Here is a 16,289-nt window from a genome sequence, read left to right on the forward strand (position 1 = left end):
TTTGCCTCATTATAAAACTTGTGTTTATTTCTTTTATACATTAATGTTTGGGGCATGTGTGCGTGTCCCCACTGTGATTATACATCCCTAAAATGCAAATTTCAGGTTTGTTATGATTTCTTTAGTACTTTCTTTAGCACTGGATACAAGGCATTTCACCTATTCCTAAATGAAGTCTCTGTTTTCCCGAAGTTTGTATTCTACTAGGAAGAGATAAACATGATAAATGAACAACAACAAACACATCACATGGTGACAAGTGTGGTGAAAAAAAAACAGGATATGAGGTTTATAATGTGACCATGGGCGAGAAGGGGGGCATTTTTTTATAGTAAGGTGGGGTGTGCAAAGGACTGAGGAAGCATGCAGATACCTGGTGGTTGAATATTCCAGGTAGAAGGAATGGCAAACACAAAGGCTGTAAGGAGAAAGCATGTTTGGAATGAAAATGGAGACTGATTTCTCTAGCTGGAGTGAAGACAGGAAAGGTTTCCAAATTTAGGAAGCAATGATCAACAAAGGTACAAAAGGACTGAAGTGAAAAAGACAGAACATCTACATTAAGAGCAGAGAATGGAAACTATAGAGTCCAGTGTGCCTGCAGTAGAAGACACAAGTGGATTTGGCAAGAGATGGGGTGTGGTCAGAATTTCTGGACAGCTTTTGTAACTCACTGAACTTTACTCAGTGAAAAGCCACTTTTTAAAAAAGACTTTTTTTTTTTAAACAAATGCATGCAAAATATAAAACATTTAAACAGTAGAAGACTGTACACAATGACTAGCAAATCTTTCACTCTCCTGATCCCAGTTCTTCCTAGAGGCAACACTATTACTCTTTTGTATTCTTCCAGAAATAATCCAAGTCTTTATAAACATCCATGTGTATGGCCCTTTACCCCATTTTGTGCACAAATGGTAGAACATTACAATCTATGTTGTGTACCTGTTTTTGACATATATTCTGGTGAACATTCCATGACTGAACACCCAGGATTCCTTTAAGTGGCTACATTGTGCTCTAGTGAATGTAAAGACTGGTATCCAGAAGCCTTTTCTCCAGTTCTTGATTAGTTGTGATTTGTACTATTAATCTCACTGAACTACTATTCATATTAACATCCTTGCTTAAGGCATCATTGTCTTATTGTACTCCTCCTGTCCTTCTCCAAGAAATTTGACCCTAGCTAGCATCTGGGGTGGTTATAAAAAAGGCAAATTACACCTATTATGTATTTATTTTTGTGATGCTAGCTAGGGATCAAGCCTAGGGCCTCACACATGCTAGGCAAGGGCTGTACCATTGTATACTCCCACTTGATAGAGAAGATTTCCTGAGTCACTTTTCCAAACCACTTTAGCATAACATAGAATGTTAAGAATACTTTCTAGGGCTGTGATTGTAGGTTAGTGATAGGGTGCTTGCCTAGCACGTATGAGGCACCTGGGTTCCATCCTCAGTACCATATAAAAATAAATAAAATTAAGGTATTGTGTCTACAACATATATATATATATATATATATATATATATATATATGTGTGTGTGTGTGTGTGTGTGTGTGTGTGTGTGTACGTGTGCACATAAAATAAAGAAAAAAAATAATACTTTCTAAAGCTATTTTTAAAAATAGGGGCTAGAATTTGTAGGTATTTATAATCAGTTTACCAGAAAGTGTTCCAGAATTCAAAATGCTACATGAGATTCTACTCCAGATAAGATGGATATAATAGTTATTTCTAGGTATATACTTTACTGGGCCATAGTGTGCCCAGATACTTAGTCAAATACTTTGAGGGTGATTTGGATGGGATTTGATTGGGACATGTTGACTGTCCTAATCTCTAGCTTGTTGACAGAAGATCTTGGTCCTTCTCAGTCTCCATGATCATGTGAGCTAATTTTTCTTTTATATCTTCATATTTACATTTGCATATATATATACACATCTACATACACATACATGTGTATATATGCACACACATCCTATATGCACACATACACGTGCATACACGTGCACATACACGCGGGTGCACACGCGTTCTATTGGTTCTATCTCTGGAGACCTCAAATACAACAGATTAAACAAACTTTTCCCTTTCTTTCTCATTGAATGTGGCTATAAAACCTGGACAGGTTAAAAAAGTAAATAATAGCAGATGACTAGGGTAGATCATAATTTGAAATATCACCAAACTGGTGGTGAATTACCCCATTCTTTCTCCAGGATCCCTAGCTTGAAATCCAGAAATGGCTACCAGAACATGGGTGGAGAGAAAGAAAACACTAGAATCCTTTCAGTCATGAGGAATGGTGCTCATAATGCTCACAAGTTGAGGCAATATCCTTCCTTCTTTCTTTCTCCTTTCCTTCCCTCCCTTCTCCAGCCCCCAAGCAATCCTGTTGCCAGAATAAAATGTCCCTGCTGCCTGTTGCTGGAATACCAGTCTTCAGGAGATGAGCTTTGGTAGGAAAGAATCATGTTTATTCAAGGGCCACCAATCTTGAGAAAAGATGGACTTTTTTATTGCCTCAAAGCTCCATCTTGAGAGGGCTCAGGAATGAAAGGCTTTTGTTGGGAGGAAAAGGAAGTACAGAGAATAGGAAGTCTACAGGCTCTTGGGGGATGGGGGATGTCTTGATCACCCAGGGGTGTATTTCCTTTCTTCTTCTGTGGCCAGGATATTGCTATGGACTTTCCTGCAGCTAGTCAGGAAAAACCTAAGGAAGGGTTTTTTTCTTCAGAAAAAAAAAAAAAATTAGGGAGGAGTGAAATGGCAAAAGGGAGGGCAGGGGAGCAAGGGACAGTTTCAAAGGTGCTTTTGTTACATCCGGCTGTGGTAGCAGCACAGCACGGGGGAGGATGCAGAGGTGCCTAAAACTCAAGGGAGCAGAGATTCCTCTCTCAAGAGAACAGCTGTGGTTGCTTTTTCCCCTCTTTGTCCTTCCACAACTTCAATCTGGAGTAGGTACCAATATCAAACACACCAGCTTCACTTCAATAATGATGACATTCTGTAAGGCTGGGCTTTCGCTTACAGAATCACCTGGGGAGCTTGTTGAAAATCACGCAGGCTCTGAAGCTCCACTCTCTGAGGTTCTCATTCAGTAGGTCTTGCAAGGCACCCAAGAATCTGCATTTTCAACAAGACTCTCCAGGCAGAAGTAATGTGAAGCCTACTGTAGACAGTGACACCCAACAGCCTCAATGCCCCAAGCGTCCTCTTGGTCCTCTTGAAGGAGGTCTCTGGTGAAGAGGTCATCTAGATTCATCCTTAAAGACTTGGGGGTGGGGATTAGTCTCCATTGTGCCCAATTGTGTAGGTAAATAAGGCTCAGCATGCAATTGGACTTGAGCATAAGCAGCCAAATTCCATGGTACCAGAAAAGCTTTAGTGGCTTCTATCTTTTCCTTTTCCCTTCTTCTTTTCACTGATGTCGGGCTAAGGAAGCCAAGTAGACCCACACAGACAGTATGTTGTTTGGGTATGGGTGAATGTACACAGCTAAAGCATATTCTGTCTGGGGAAATTCAGAAGCGTGAATTCCAGTCTGATACACAGCATCAATAACAGACTGTACATCAGTGTATCGCATCTGGATGGGAAATCCTGTGATCTGGATCAAGGACAGAACCACACACAAACCATATTACAATCATGGAGATAATCTGGAATTACTGGATGCAAAATGATCATAGCAGGCTCAAAGAAAGAGTACTCATAAAACCACTGTTCTGTGGATGTTGATTATGTCCTAGTTTTACAGTGCTAAATGCTTCCCATACATATTTAATCCCAAAATGACCCTATGAGGTAGGTTCTATTGTATCAGCCACTTTACAGATAGAGAAGAGCTTAACTGGGTCTGTCTGATAACAATTAACTTGCAAACAGCTGACAAGGATATTACTTGGCATTACATATGAGGAATTTATTCAACAATGATTATATGTATTAAGTGACTACCATGTGATAATATAAAAGGGTTGTGGAATACAGTCCTATGTAGAATTATTTAATAAGACAGATGACCATAATAAACCTCTTTTTATCAGCCTGAGATTGCCTACCTTAGGTGGATTTTCCTGGTCCTCAAATCCATTTTCATGTCCTTCATATGTGATTGAGTACTGCAGCATCTCTCCATTCACTTACTTAATAAAATATATTGTAATTATCTGCTTTCTAGTCTAACTAGCCTATAATCTGTGTGAATGCACAAGATTGTATCTTTCTTGTTCATTGTCATAATTCCAGTGCCTGGCACGTAGAATAAAAATAATAGTTAACATTTAGTATAAAAACACTTACCTAGGTTCTGGGTACAATGGGTACAATATTGACTAATTTAATCCTCACCACAACCACAAAACAGCTTTTTTTTTAAATCCCTGTTATCCAATGGGATAGAAGGTAAAATGAGGTTAGATAATTTTCCCTAGTGAGTGGCTACATCACTAGGATTTGAACACAGGGTACAGGGTTCAGTCCAGTTTTATTATTTTTGACTATGTATTATTAAATAGATAACTTTACATAGAAACTCCAAGTGTTAAACCTTGGTTTTTATTTTACTATGTTTTTCAGTTCACCCCTTTAATTCTATTTAAAAACCAAGCAAAATAAAAGCAACTTTCTCCTTATTTATGAATGAATAGTGCCTGCAGATCCCTCTCTTGAAGCCTAAGGACTCAACTGCCAACAGGTCCTTTACCTCTCAGGGAATTCTCCTAGGATACATCTCATCTATTTGATGGTACAGGAAAGGAGTCTCACTCTTGTAAGTATGGGGTTTTCAAAAATCCACTGGACCAGTTTACAGGGAAATGGAGGTAAAAGGACACCCAGGTGCTGTAGAAGGAAAGGAGGACCCTAACAAATACCAAAAGCCCAACCTGTTTGCCTGTGGACTTGCTGAGTTTGAGATGCCTCTTTACTATTCAAGATGTCACTAGACAAATGAATATAAGAAGGGAGGTCAAGAAAAAGGTCCAAGGGCTGGGAATGTGGCTCAAGTGGTAGCGCGATGCCTGGCATGCGCGAGGCACTGGGTTCGATCCTCAGCACCACATATAAAAATGAATAAAGATACTGTGTCCACCTAAAACAAAACAAAACAAAATAAACATTTAAAAAAAAAGAAAGAAAAAAGTCCAGGCAGAATGTATACATTTGGGAGCAATTTGAATATGGGAGATATTGAAGCTTGCCTAGAATCCTCTTGCCCAGAATAACAGGGAGTCCAGTCTATTACTGGAGATCATTTTTCAATTTTCAGTTGCAGTGTGTGTTCTTTTGGGTATCACTTTTCAAATTTTGTAGTTCATATGTCAAAAAACATGCAACTTGTCCCAAGAAAATGCCACACAATATGGTTCTATAATAATTATTCACTACATTGGCAATTTCCTTGGTTTATAAGTAAATACATTTTAATGCCATAGCATCTATCTTGTAGGACAAAGATAAAAGGCACTTAAGAAATATTGAAGATTGCTATTTTTTGGCAATGAACAACACAGATAACCCAAGGTTATTAATGCATGAAATCATATACAAACCCAATAAAATTGCATCAGTCTTTCAAATTCACTCTCTTCTTCAGATGAAACAAAGCTTCTTGTGCCAAGTTCCAGCTTAGGAAGGAGTTGTCGCAAAATAGAAATACATTGTCGATTCCAGCGTGTTGGGTGTTTAGGTCTCCATTCCATGATCTTACACTTTAGAGTCCTTTCAATCCTAAGGTAAGAATGCAAAGATAATTCTGTGACAAATTACAACACATTTAGTAAGTGTGATGAGAGTTTTGTCATTTGATTCTTTAAGTATGAGAATGATGCTTTTTGGTTGTAAGAGGAAACCAGACCTCTTTAGCTAGGGCCGTCTGCCACCATTCACATTAATGAAGTTAGGAAGAAACAGGGGTTGGTTGGCTGGAGATTGGTTGGCCAGAAACTAGGTCTCTGGAGCACAACTCTTTTCCAGTTACCCGTGAGTTAAGAAGCTGCTGAAAACATCTATTGACCAACATCCCTACTCTGTAAGACCTTTCTTTGATATATGACATTGTTTTTCTAAGAATACGGAAACTCAGATATCTTGCCTGGGATGATGTTAACAGGGACAAGATTATTAGATCAGTTAATTTAATAAGCAGAGTTGAGAGGAAACCAGGCAATGGACTGATGGGTTTGATGATCAGCCTTCCTCTACAAGAATATAGCTCAATGAGGGTTTATCAGTTAGAACAGTGTCTGGTGAGGAACTGTGCTGGGAAGAGGAGGGAAGGCAGAACAGTATGGTTGATGGGGACCTCCTGGGAAGCCTCTCTTCTGTGTAGGATGACTGCATGGATTTTGTTTCTAACCACAGTGTGTGTTACAAAAGCTGCTGGGAGTTTCTTCTTGGCTAGGTTTAATGATGCAGCTAAATAGGTAGGAGTTTGCAGAGGATCACAAGAGTAGCTATTCTCAGAATCCCCTGCAGGGCTTTATCAGAATGTTTCTTTCACCTCCAGATAAAAATTCAAGAAGTCTGTACTGAGCCCTGGGACATGTAATTAAAAAAATTTTAAATGTAAACTTGTTAAAAACTGGCAAATGAGGAAAGAAAACAACAGAGGGTGAAGTGGATTGTGTTCCAGTGAGAAAAAGGAGTGGCCAGATGATTTTCATCACACTGTTCTGATTAGTTGGTAGTGGAGTATCTGCAGTGTGAGTAAGTCACTGGAGACAGTCAGACCCAAAAGCTTCTGATGCATTTAGATTAGAAGTGAGGCCTGCTGCAAAGTCTGTGACCCTTTGGACTTGACTGAACATTTCAAGGTACCTGCATGCAGCAACAATAACACTGTATCTATCATTCAAATGGGATGTTTTACCATTCTCTGGGTCACTGTCATTTTCCTTTATGTACTTCCAAGAAGCATTAACTGCTGCATTGTTATTAGCTTAGGTTCACCAGGCATCTGTGCTGGGAACTTTCCATCAGTGGCCTACAGTGTGCTCCCGACTTAATTTGGACTGTCCATTCAAAGAGTGCCCTGGATGATAAGAGGGTTCGCTTTTCAATGTGTCTGTCAAGAGACAGGTGGCTCAATGGAACTAATGGTCAATGTCTTCCTTTTCATGCTTCTCTTGGTGAATCTAACAGGTATTTTAAAAGGCTGGGATAGAGGAATGAAATGTGACTGAATAAGAGATTAGCAGGAGACCACGGTACCTGTTCTTTAGATCTTCTACCATGCTTTTATTAGTATCAGAATAAATGATTTCTTCAGGCTGAAATACAGATGATTGAAAGTCAGGAAAGATTGTAGAGAGGCCATCTTTATATTACAGTTACCCCTGGGATGCTAAGACTAGGGGACCCAAGCCTATCTCTCATGGCAAAAACACTCCATCCTTTTGGTAAAACATAGATCACAGTATTTTCTTTGATTTCAACATTGCTTCAACAGAGCAAGGGAGAGGGCATGGATTTACAAAAAAATAAAAAATAAAAAAAAATAATTTTCCATGAGTAAGAGACCTCTCATCACCTCATTTATTCAAACAAGCATTTGACATGCTATTGATTCTACCAAATAGTCTTTGACAGCTGCACTGGTCTCTTATGCCTACTGTGACTTTGGCAAAGTTATCTAATCTGTTTTTTTGAGTTTGTTACTTCCTCTTTAGAACAGGGACAGTTACAGTGCCCACGGCTCTGGGATCTTGTAAAGATTTTTTTTTGTGTGTGAAGATTTTTAAATAGAGTAGTATGTGTAAAGCCGGACCCATGGAATACTCAATGAACATCAGACTTTAATGCTATTGTTATTAGTCCTCTTCTAACAAAGTTTATCATTATCCTTCTGAGTGCTTGCTTCTTATACTTGTCGGGAGCCAATTCTTTGTACTTACATGTGTGTGCATGTGCTCTTAATCTCACACACACCCAGATCCATTTTACCCTCCCCCACCTCTGAGCTCTTGCCACAGGCCCACGCTCCCAACAGCCCTGAGGCACAGTTCTTCCTTCTTCCTCGGGTTCTTCCTCAGGTTCGCCTCCTAGACAGAATTTTCTAGGAGGAGGGGAGAACTTCTCAAGTGCCCTCTCAACTCAACTCTCCCCTCCCTGCAGGGCTCACAAGAGTGAGAGCAAGGGGCTGGGTTTTGAGAGCGTAGGCAGCTGTAGGGACAGGGAAAGATGTTCCCCTCACGAGTGGAATGAAGATTCTACAAAAGTAGGCAAAAGGGATAGGCCTAGAGTTTCCCCAAGCATGGCCCAGACCAGCAATCCTAGAGTCAGGAACTTATTTGAAATACACTCTGGCCCTCTCCTCAGATCCAATGAGTCAGAAACTCTGGAGTGCGGCCTAGTGATCTGTGTTTTAATGAGCCCCCCAGGTGGTTTAGATGCCCTGCATGGTTGATGAGCCATTAAATAACAGTCTCAGGTCCAGGGAGTCTCCTCAAGAGTCATCCTTGAGAAAGGCAAGGATGAACTCCAATGTCTTTGCAGGGACAGCAGCCGTTTCACACACACCAGTGGCCTGCATTCCCTGATGGTTCGCACCGCCATTGTCTACCTCCCATCTTTCACCAGGCAACTGCTGTGGATGAGCTTGGCCCCTCCAGGTCCCACCCCGAGGCCTGGGAATGTTGACTTGGTAAGTTTACAGGATGTCTGTTGGTTTTTCTTCTGGCAAAGGCCACTTTCTTTCCAGGAACTCATGTCCCTCAATACTTCAAGAGGGTTTCCTTGTCAACCCCATCTCTGAATACCCACATGCTCATCATGGATGCTCAAATTTGTGTTCTTGGTTGTATGTAACAGACGGTGTTCACTTTAGTTGTGGTTTGTTCTGGGGTGAATGTGGCAAGGTGCAAGAACAAGGACCATTAACCCAGAGAAAAGAAATCAATGGAGACATAGATCCAACACCACTATAGGTTTTCTATTTGTGCATTCAACTTGGTAGAGAGATTTAGTTTCTACTGAGTCAGAAGGCTTTTTAAAAAGTAGTTTGATCATGGCAGCCCCTGCTGTAGTGATGTTGGCTTTGACTGCCCTGGAGATAAAGACCTGAATCCTTACCAGGTCTCTGCTCAGCCCTGGCCGCGGCCACGTAGGGTAGTCAGCTCCTTGACAGACATCTCACCACCGCCGGTCTTCCTGCCTGCTGCTGCCCTCTCCGGTGGACCATTCTGATCTCTAACTTTCATGTAGGCAAGCTCCTTACTTAGCTTGTCACAGCTTTTCCCTGGAGCTCTGGGACTCCACTTCCTCAGGACCTCCTGCACGCTCCCAAAGCTTTCTCATTTTTTATTTTTTAAATAGCACTGATCACTCACCACTTCTTTGTCTGTCTCCTTCTATTTCCTCCTCCAAGACCTCTAAGATGTATTTTTTCCCTTGGGGTACCCACACCTAGCAAAGCACTGACTCACAGCAGGAAATCAATTAATATCACCTGAATGAATAAGAGGATAATTGTGTATTGAACAAACAAAAAACCTCATCTCTAAATAGATCACTGTCCTCCTAGGAGGCAGTGAGGCTCCAGCCACAGTTGTGGGATGGGAAAGCAAGGCATGAGCTGTAAAGGCTCTAAATGTGGCTTGATCAGGAGAGAGATGGAAGCAAAAAGTTTCCCCTTTTTCAAGACAATGTTTCAAATAGGAAACATAAAAATATGTATATATGCTTGATCTGCATGGAGAATGTTTAGAAGGAAGCACAAGAAACAATGAACAGCAGTTTTTCTTTAAGGATGGGAGAAAAACGTTGAACATGAGAGAAGCTCTTGCCTTTATAAACTCTGCTACTCTTCGAGGTATCATGTACTGTCGTGTCATGTCCTGTCCCTCCCCATTGTTCTTTTTTTCAGTTGTAGGTGGACATAATATCTTTATTTATCTTTATGTGGTGCTGAGGATCAAACCCAGGGCCTTGCACGTGCTAGGAGGCTAGGAGAGTGCTCTACAGCTGAGCCACAACCCCAACCCACCACCACTGTTCTTTTTGATATTTTGGATTGTCTAGAATTTACAAGCATAGAGGATGATGTAATGGACATCCACTCAGCTATGTCTAATCTTTGCATTCATTCTTCCATATTTGTTCTAGATTTTTAAAAAAATCTTGTACTTGAAGTACTACTGCTCCCTGATCTCATTCATTTATTTCTCCCCCCAAAGGTAACCACAAACCTGAATTTAGTATTTATCAGTCCCACAAATGCTTTTATACATCATTGTCTTTCTACACACCCACACACCCACACACACACACACACACACACACACACACACACGTGCATGCGCACACGAGTTTTTAAAACTTCATATAAATGGTTTTGTATAATATGTATCATTTCACATATATTTTTTTAATTTTGCTTAACATTACCTTTTTTTTTGGTACTAGAGATTGAACTCAAGGGTGCTTTCCCACTGAGATATATCCCAAGTACTTCTTTTTTTATTTAGAGACAGGGTCTCCCTAAGTTGAGGATCCTCTTGCTTTAGCCTCCCAAATTGCTGGGTGCACTGTGCACCTTGTGTTTACCATTAAAAAAAATATTCGTACATGTCGATAGGCCTGGCTAGTGATTCACAATATTGGCTGCACACTAGAATCACCTGAGGGGCTTTAAAAAATATTGACGTATAGGTCTCACCCTCAGAAATTCTGATGGAACACATGTTCAAATTGAGAACTATGTTGAATTTATTCATATCTTTTTCACTGCTGTATGGAAGAGTTCATTGTATGGATACTTCACAACTCATGTACTGATTGTCTAATTGCTGAATTGTTTCCGTCATTTTGCTATTTAAGCAATCCTTTCATATAAACGTTGTTGTACTTCTCTCTCTGGGAGTGTTCCTCTAGGGTATCTATGCACAGATTTGAATTGGTGGATCACAGATTGAGTATCTTCAACCTTACCAGATACCATATTGCTTTCCAACGAGATTGCAACAATTTACACTTCTATCATTTCTCTTCGTCTTTGATAGTTGGTGTGATCACGGGTTTGTTTGTTTGTTTTGTTTTGTTTTTTGGTCAATTTTATGCATGTGAATACTGTTTTATTGTTTTGAATTTCCTGATTATGAGTGAAGGTAAGCTGTCTTTTGTCTATTTTGTTTTTGTCTATTTCCTGTTTTTTCTGTCTCTCAGATCCTAGTTTGTGGACTTTGCAAATGCCTATGTCCTGCCATACCATGGTCCTCATTTAGAAATATCCGTGGGCATGATATTTGGAGTGCCTTCCCAAAGTGAGACAGAGTACTTGACAGATTCGCTGGCCAAGACATCTAGGGATTGGGTCAGCTCCTGGCCTCCTGCCTCCTGAGCCCCAGGCAGCACATTCTCAGGGGTTTTCCCCATCTTCTTCCAAAAGCAGGGCAGTAGGGGAGCCACATCATAATTCTTGACTTCAAAATGTGATGCTTAATCTTGCTCCATGATTTTCCTGAGACGTTTTCAGATCCTTGTTGCCATCCCTGCTTCAGCCTTACTGCTAGTGTTTCCATCCTGTTTCCATTCCATGAGATAACCACTGTGAGCCCAAATAAGCATTTTTGTGTTTATTGATTTTACACTTGATGATCACCACGAATGTGGAGTAGCAAGGCTAAGTCAATGTCAGAACTTATTCACCTATCTTGAACATTATATGCTAGGTTTATGATGAAATTTTTTAAAATTATAAAGTCTAAATTTATATTTGAGATATTTTTTCTCAATTTGTTTTTTTGCTGAAGACAGAGGAAGGAGTCAAAGTAATTCAAACACAGATGTGTTTGTGGATGGCAAAGAAAACTAACTTTTGATGAGCAGTTCCAAATAACTCAATAAGCAATCAATTATAAAATATAACAAGATCTGTCACTAGAAGAAATGGTGACTCTCATACAGACACACCTAGAAAACATGACTTACCTGAATGCTTTGTGTTTGCATCCCCTGGAAACTTTTTGGAAACAACTGTTTCCAGAAACCTTCCTTTGAATAGTCAAAATGCACAGCCATTGGTGTGTTATTTTGTTGAATATTAAACCAGACCTATTAAAAGATTAACATAAGATCAGTTTGAGCCCACGGGAATACAAGGCCCATAGTGATTAGGATGGAGTGAAATTTATAATCTTACTACTTCAATGAAGTGGCAGAAGCCAAACAGGGTCTGAGGCAGAAGCAGACCCCAGCGCTTTGTGATCATTGGTTCTCTATCTCAAAGGCCCTACAGAATCATCTAGGGGAGCTTTAAGGATAAGAGACTGTCCAACTCCTGTACCCCAGGGACTCTGATTGAACACATCTTCAGACTTCTCCAGCTAACATGTTGCCATGGGCTGGGATGTAGCTCAGTGGCAAAGCATCTGCCTTGTGTTCACAAAGTCCTGGGTTCAACCACCAGTTCCAAAAAAAGACACACACACACAAAAAACCCTATCATATTGTCAGGATGATTCTGTTTTTGTTTTTGTTTTTTTCCTACATATTTCTTAGTTGTCGAAAATAAATTAAATAAATGGACCTTTATTTTATTTATTTATATGTGGTGCTGAGAATTGAACCCAGTGCCTCACATACGCTAGGCAAGTGCTCTGCCACTAAGCCACAACCCCAGCCCACCAGGATGATTCTTGAGAACATAATTCAAAATAAGATCTACCCTGGATACTTGCATTTCTATCATTGAATAAGCAGTCTACACTTTGTAAGGGACAAAATGGATCAAACTTCTTGTGGCATTGCCCAGTTGATGGATTCCAAAGCAAATATTCATCAATTTCTTGAGTTAATACATAAGCCACATGTCCCTGTATAAGAAAAAAGATTAGAAATCTTTTTTTTTCTTTTGTAGTTTTGGGAATCCAATCCAATCCAAGGCTTTACACATGCTAGGCAAGTACTCTACAACTGAGCTACATCCCCATCCCTTTAAGTCCTTTTTGATGGATTTAACTAACTTCTGTATGTGGGAATTGTAATTTAATAATTCCAGTTTTTAAAAGAACTTTTTAAAGGGCTTTTACATTTTTTTGAAAAGGAAAATACAAACCCCTCAAAGCTCCATAAATATGTAGGCCAGGTTAGCATGAGAATTCAAATGAAAAAACTTATGTGCTGGTGCCGCCATGCCTGATCCTGCAGGTGCACCCTGACTCCAATACAATGTTACTCTAGCAGAGTCAGTGTATTACCATGGATTTCCAACAGATGGCACTAAAGTTTTGAGGCAGGGGCCCTTTTGTTTAATTCACACAGGGTGCCCTATTAACCAGCCCCACTGGGGATAGAGTATATTTAAGACTGAGGATGAACACCAGGCTGAGTTATGGAATAGAAACTGCTTTGAGATTCTGACAGAGCCATTAAAGAAGTAAAAAAGTCACTAAATTAAATTTGAGAACAAGATTTGGAATCAGAGGCTAAAGCGAAAGTATAAAGGAAACCGGACTGAGGAATAAAAACAAGTCATATTGTTATTCTGTGGTGTAATACTTTCTTAGCAAAAGAATAAATATGTCAGGTAATAAAAAATAGTAATAATAGCATTTAAAATATTTTATGCATTTATATGTATTGAGCACTATGGTAAGAATTACACTGACTTTCTCACTTTAAGTCACTCCCAATTCTGTGAGGTAGGGATGTTTATTATGCCCGCCTTCCAAATGAAGAATCAGAGGTCAAGGGACTTGTTGGGGGTAAAGGAAAGTGGAATTATTCCAGGTCTGTTAGTAGATAACTGAGGCTCAGAGAAGCAAAACAGCTAACATTATACAAATAGTAAGTGGCACTACAGGGTTTTAAACCCCTGTCTGATTGTGCCCCAAACTCAGGGACAAAATTAACTTAACATTATGTTAACTCCAAAGCTCTCGTTCTTCATCACTGTGTTCAGCTTCTCTCTAGTAAAGAGGAGGCTGCCCCTTCACCACAGCTAGCTGAAACCCAAGGCTGCCTCCCATCTCATTGGTTCCCAGGTACAAATGCAAAGATTCGTTGAAATACTGTTGGCTGTTTACTGGCACCCAGTGGCCCTTAAAACTACAGCAGGGGATAATATGGGAAATCAACCCCAGGCTGGCTGTTCGTTAACACTTGATACAGAAATAATAAGCTATGTCAAGAGAATATAATGAAGTAAGTGACCATAAAAAAAACCCCAAAAGTCCAGAGTGAAAAGTTTACACTTAGAAAGACATTCATGGTAGGGTTGGTCCAAAAAGACAGCTTCCTGGAGGTATGAATTCAGGAGAAGTAAATATATTAAGCTGTAAAAATTTCAGATAGGCAATGAATTTCTAGCTTGTTCTTATAGATAAAATCCTGGAAAATGGGTCATTATGGAAATTATTTGTTAAACATCTTAAAATATAATATTAGAACACAGAATAATGATGTTGGTAATGATGGATCTATAACAGCCACCACAACTTCACTAAAACTAATGCTACATAATACCACCATCAGCACAATTTATTGTGTATTTGCCATTAACAGGTGTTATTCTCAGTGCCTTATATGTACTAGGTAATTTAATATTCCTAGAAAACTCAAGAAGTAGCACTATTTTTATGAACCAACATTATCCTCTTAATTTAATTATTTGCCCACGAAATTCCCTAATTAACTTGCAAAAAGATGAAAACTTGGGGCTGAAATATTTTAAATTTGTAGCTGAAATCTGACTTAATTTTTCTCTCACTATTTCAGCACTTACTTCTAATAATGAGGTTCCCAGGAGGACCAGTGCCTTCTTTCCAAAATACAGAAAGAAATTACAGAGAAGGATGGCATGCTCTTCCTTATTTCCAAGGGCCAAACTGATGCAGCGCTAAGGCAAAAACAAAAAAGGCAACAAGAACAGCAACAACAAAGGAAGAAGAAGAAGAGAGAAAGGAAGGAAGGAAAGAAGGAAGGAGGTTGAGTAATACATGCATCCAACAAATGTAGGTAGGGCCTTCTGCACCCTCCAGTTCTAGACATAATTATATTTTTAACCATGTTGCTAAGATGACAGCAAATCAGAAAGCTCTGGTTTTGTTAGGCATTAGAAGAAAACATTCACTTAGAACACTGGGTTCACCCCACAGTGGGGGACACAGTATAGATATTGTAGAGTGCCTAGATAAATTGCACCCAAAATAGGATGTTTTTCTTAGGACAAATATTAAGCTGATCTAGACAAGCAGGGACACATAAATCAGTATTGTGAGGAACCTTATCAGACGGGGAATGGCATAGTGTTTGGGGGTTGGGTAACCCTTTGGACAATGGAACTACATTCTGTCCTGTACCAATATAATATTCAACTTAAAGGAAGGAGGAAATCTGAGTTGAAAGAATGATTCAAAGAGCTGAGCAGCTGAGCACGGTGTAAGATCAAATACAGGGTACCTAGTAAGGTGAGGTACCAGCAGAGGTGGCAGACTAATGGTTTATAACCTAGATTTTGTCTACAGGTATATTTTGCTTTGTCCCTAGAATTTTTTTTTTTTAATAAAAGGAAAATTTCTATAAAATTCTGTTTCTAGTTTCTGTTGAAAAGAATTACAAAGATCTACCAAATATGTGTGCCCAAATGTTTAAATGCAAAATACTCCATATATATGTGAAAAAAGGTGTGTGTATGTTTTTGTGTGCGTATGTTTCAGTGCTGGGGATCAAACCCAGCGCCTCATACCTGATAGGCAAGCACTCTTTCACAGAGCTACACTGCAGGCTAAAGCAGCTTCGCTTTAGCTGAGTCATGTGATCTTGTTCATTTCAGTCCCCAGAATGCCAAGGAGATGTGTGGGGGGGGGGATGGGAAGGATCCAGCGAACTCTTGGTATCAGCAATTTACCAATGGGTACGGAAGTGTTTTGATGTTTTAACAACTGACATGGCCATGTTAGTATGCACAGGCTGTATGTGATCATGGGATGGAAGGAAAATGGTAAGAAGGCCCTCCTGAAAGAATAATGTGAACACAAGAGCTAAAAGGAAATGGAGAGACTTTGAGGAAGTACCCCTGACTGAATTTCATGGCAAGAAGAGGGAGAGAATAAGCGAATGTAAATGTTTTCTTTCTGAGTTTCAGATGTTTTGCATTTAGTCCTTTCAAAACTTCTTTATGATATAGATGAGGAAACTAAGGTCCGATGAGGTTGCATAATTTTTCCTGGATCATGCAACTTTCAAGTCATTAAATTATGATTTGAATCCAGGTTCACTTGACTCCTAAAACTGTATATTAGGTGGGAATCAATAATTTTTATCTTGAAAAATTTAATC

General features: G+C 39.6%; 1 protein-coding gene across 1 annotated transcript in view; it reads right to left on the reverse strand.

Moving 5' to 3' along the window:
* Nucleotides 1–2,711: 2,711 nt before the first annotated feature.
* Cc2d2b (coiled-coil and C2 domain containing 2B) overlaps nucleotides 2,712–16,289 on the reverse strand; it is a gene marked incomplete at its 5' end in the record, with an annotated part of 83,874 nt that continues 70,296 nt past the window's right edge. Inside the window, 6 exon segments of the mRNA XM_078021979.1 lie at nucleotides 2,712–3,618; nucleotides 5,564–5,741; nucleotides 7,224–7,282; nucleotides 11,940–12,062; nucleotides 12,689–12,823; nucleotides 14,734–14,847. Coding sequence (XP_077878105.1) covers nucleotides 3,430–3,618; nucleotides 5,564–5,741; nucleotides 7,224–7,282; nucleotides 11,940–12,062; nucleotides 12,689–12,823; nucleotides 14,734–14,847 — 798 coding nt within the window.

The sequence above is a fragment of the Ictidomys tridecemlineatus genome, chromosome 1 (genome assembly GCF_052094955.1).
Source record: "Ictidomys tridecemlineatus isolate mIctTri1 chromosome 1, mIctTri1.hap1, whole genome shotgun sequence".
Classification (NCBI taxonomy): domain Eukaryota; kingdom Metazoa; phylum Chordata; class Mammalia; order Rodentia; family Sciuridae; genus Ictidomys; species Ictidomys tridecemlineatus.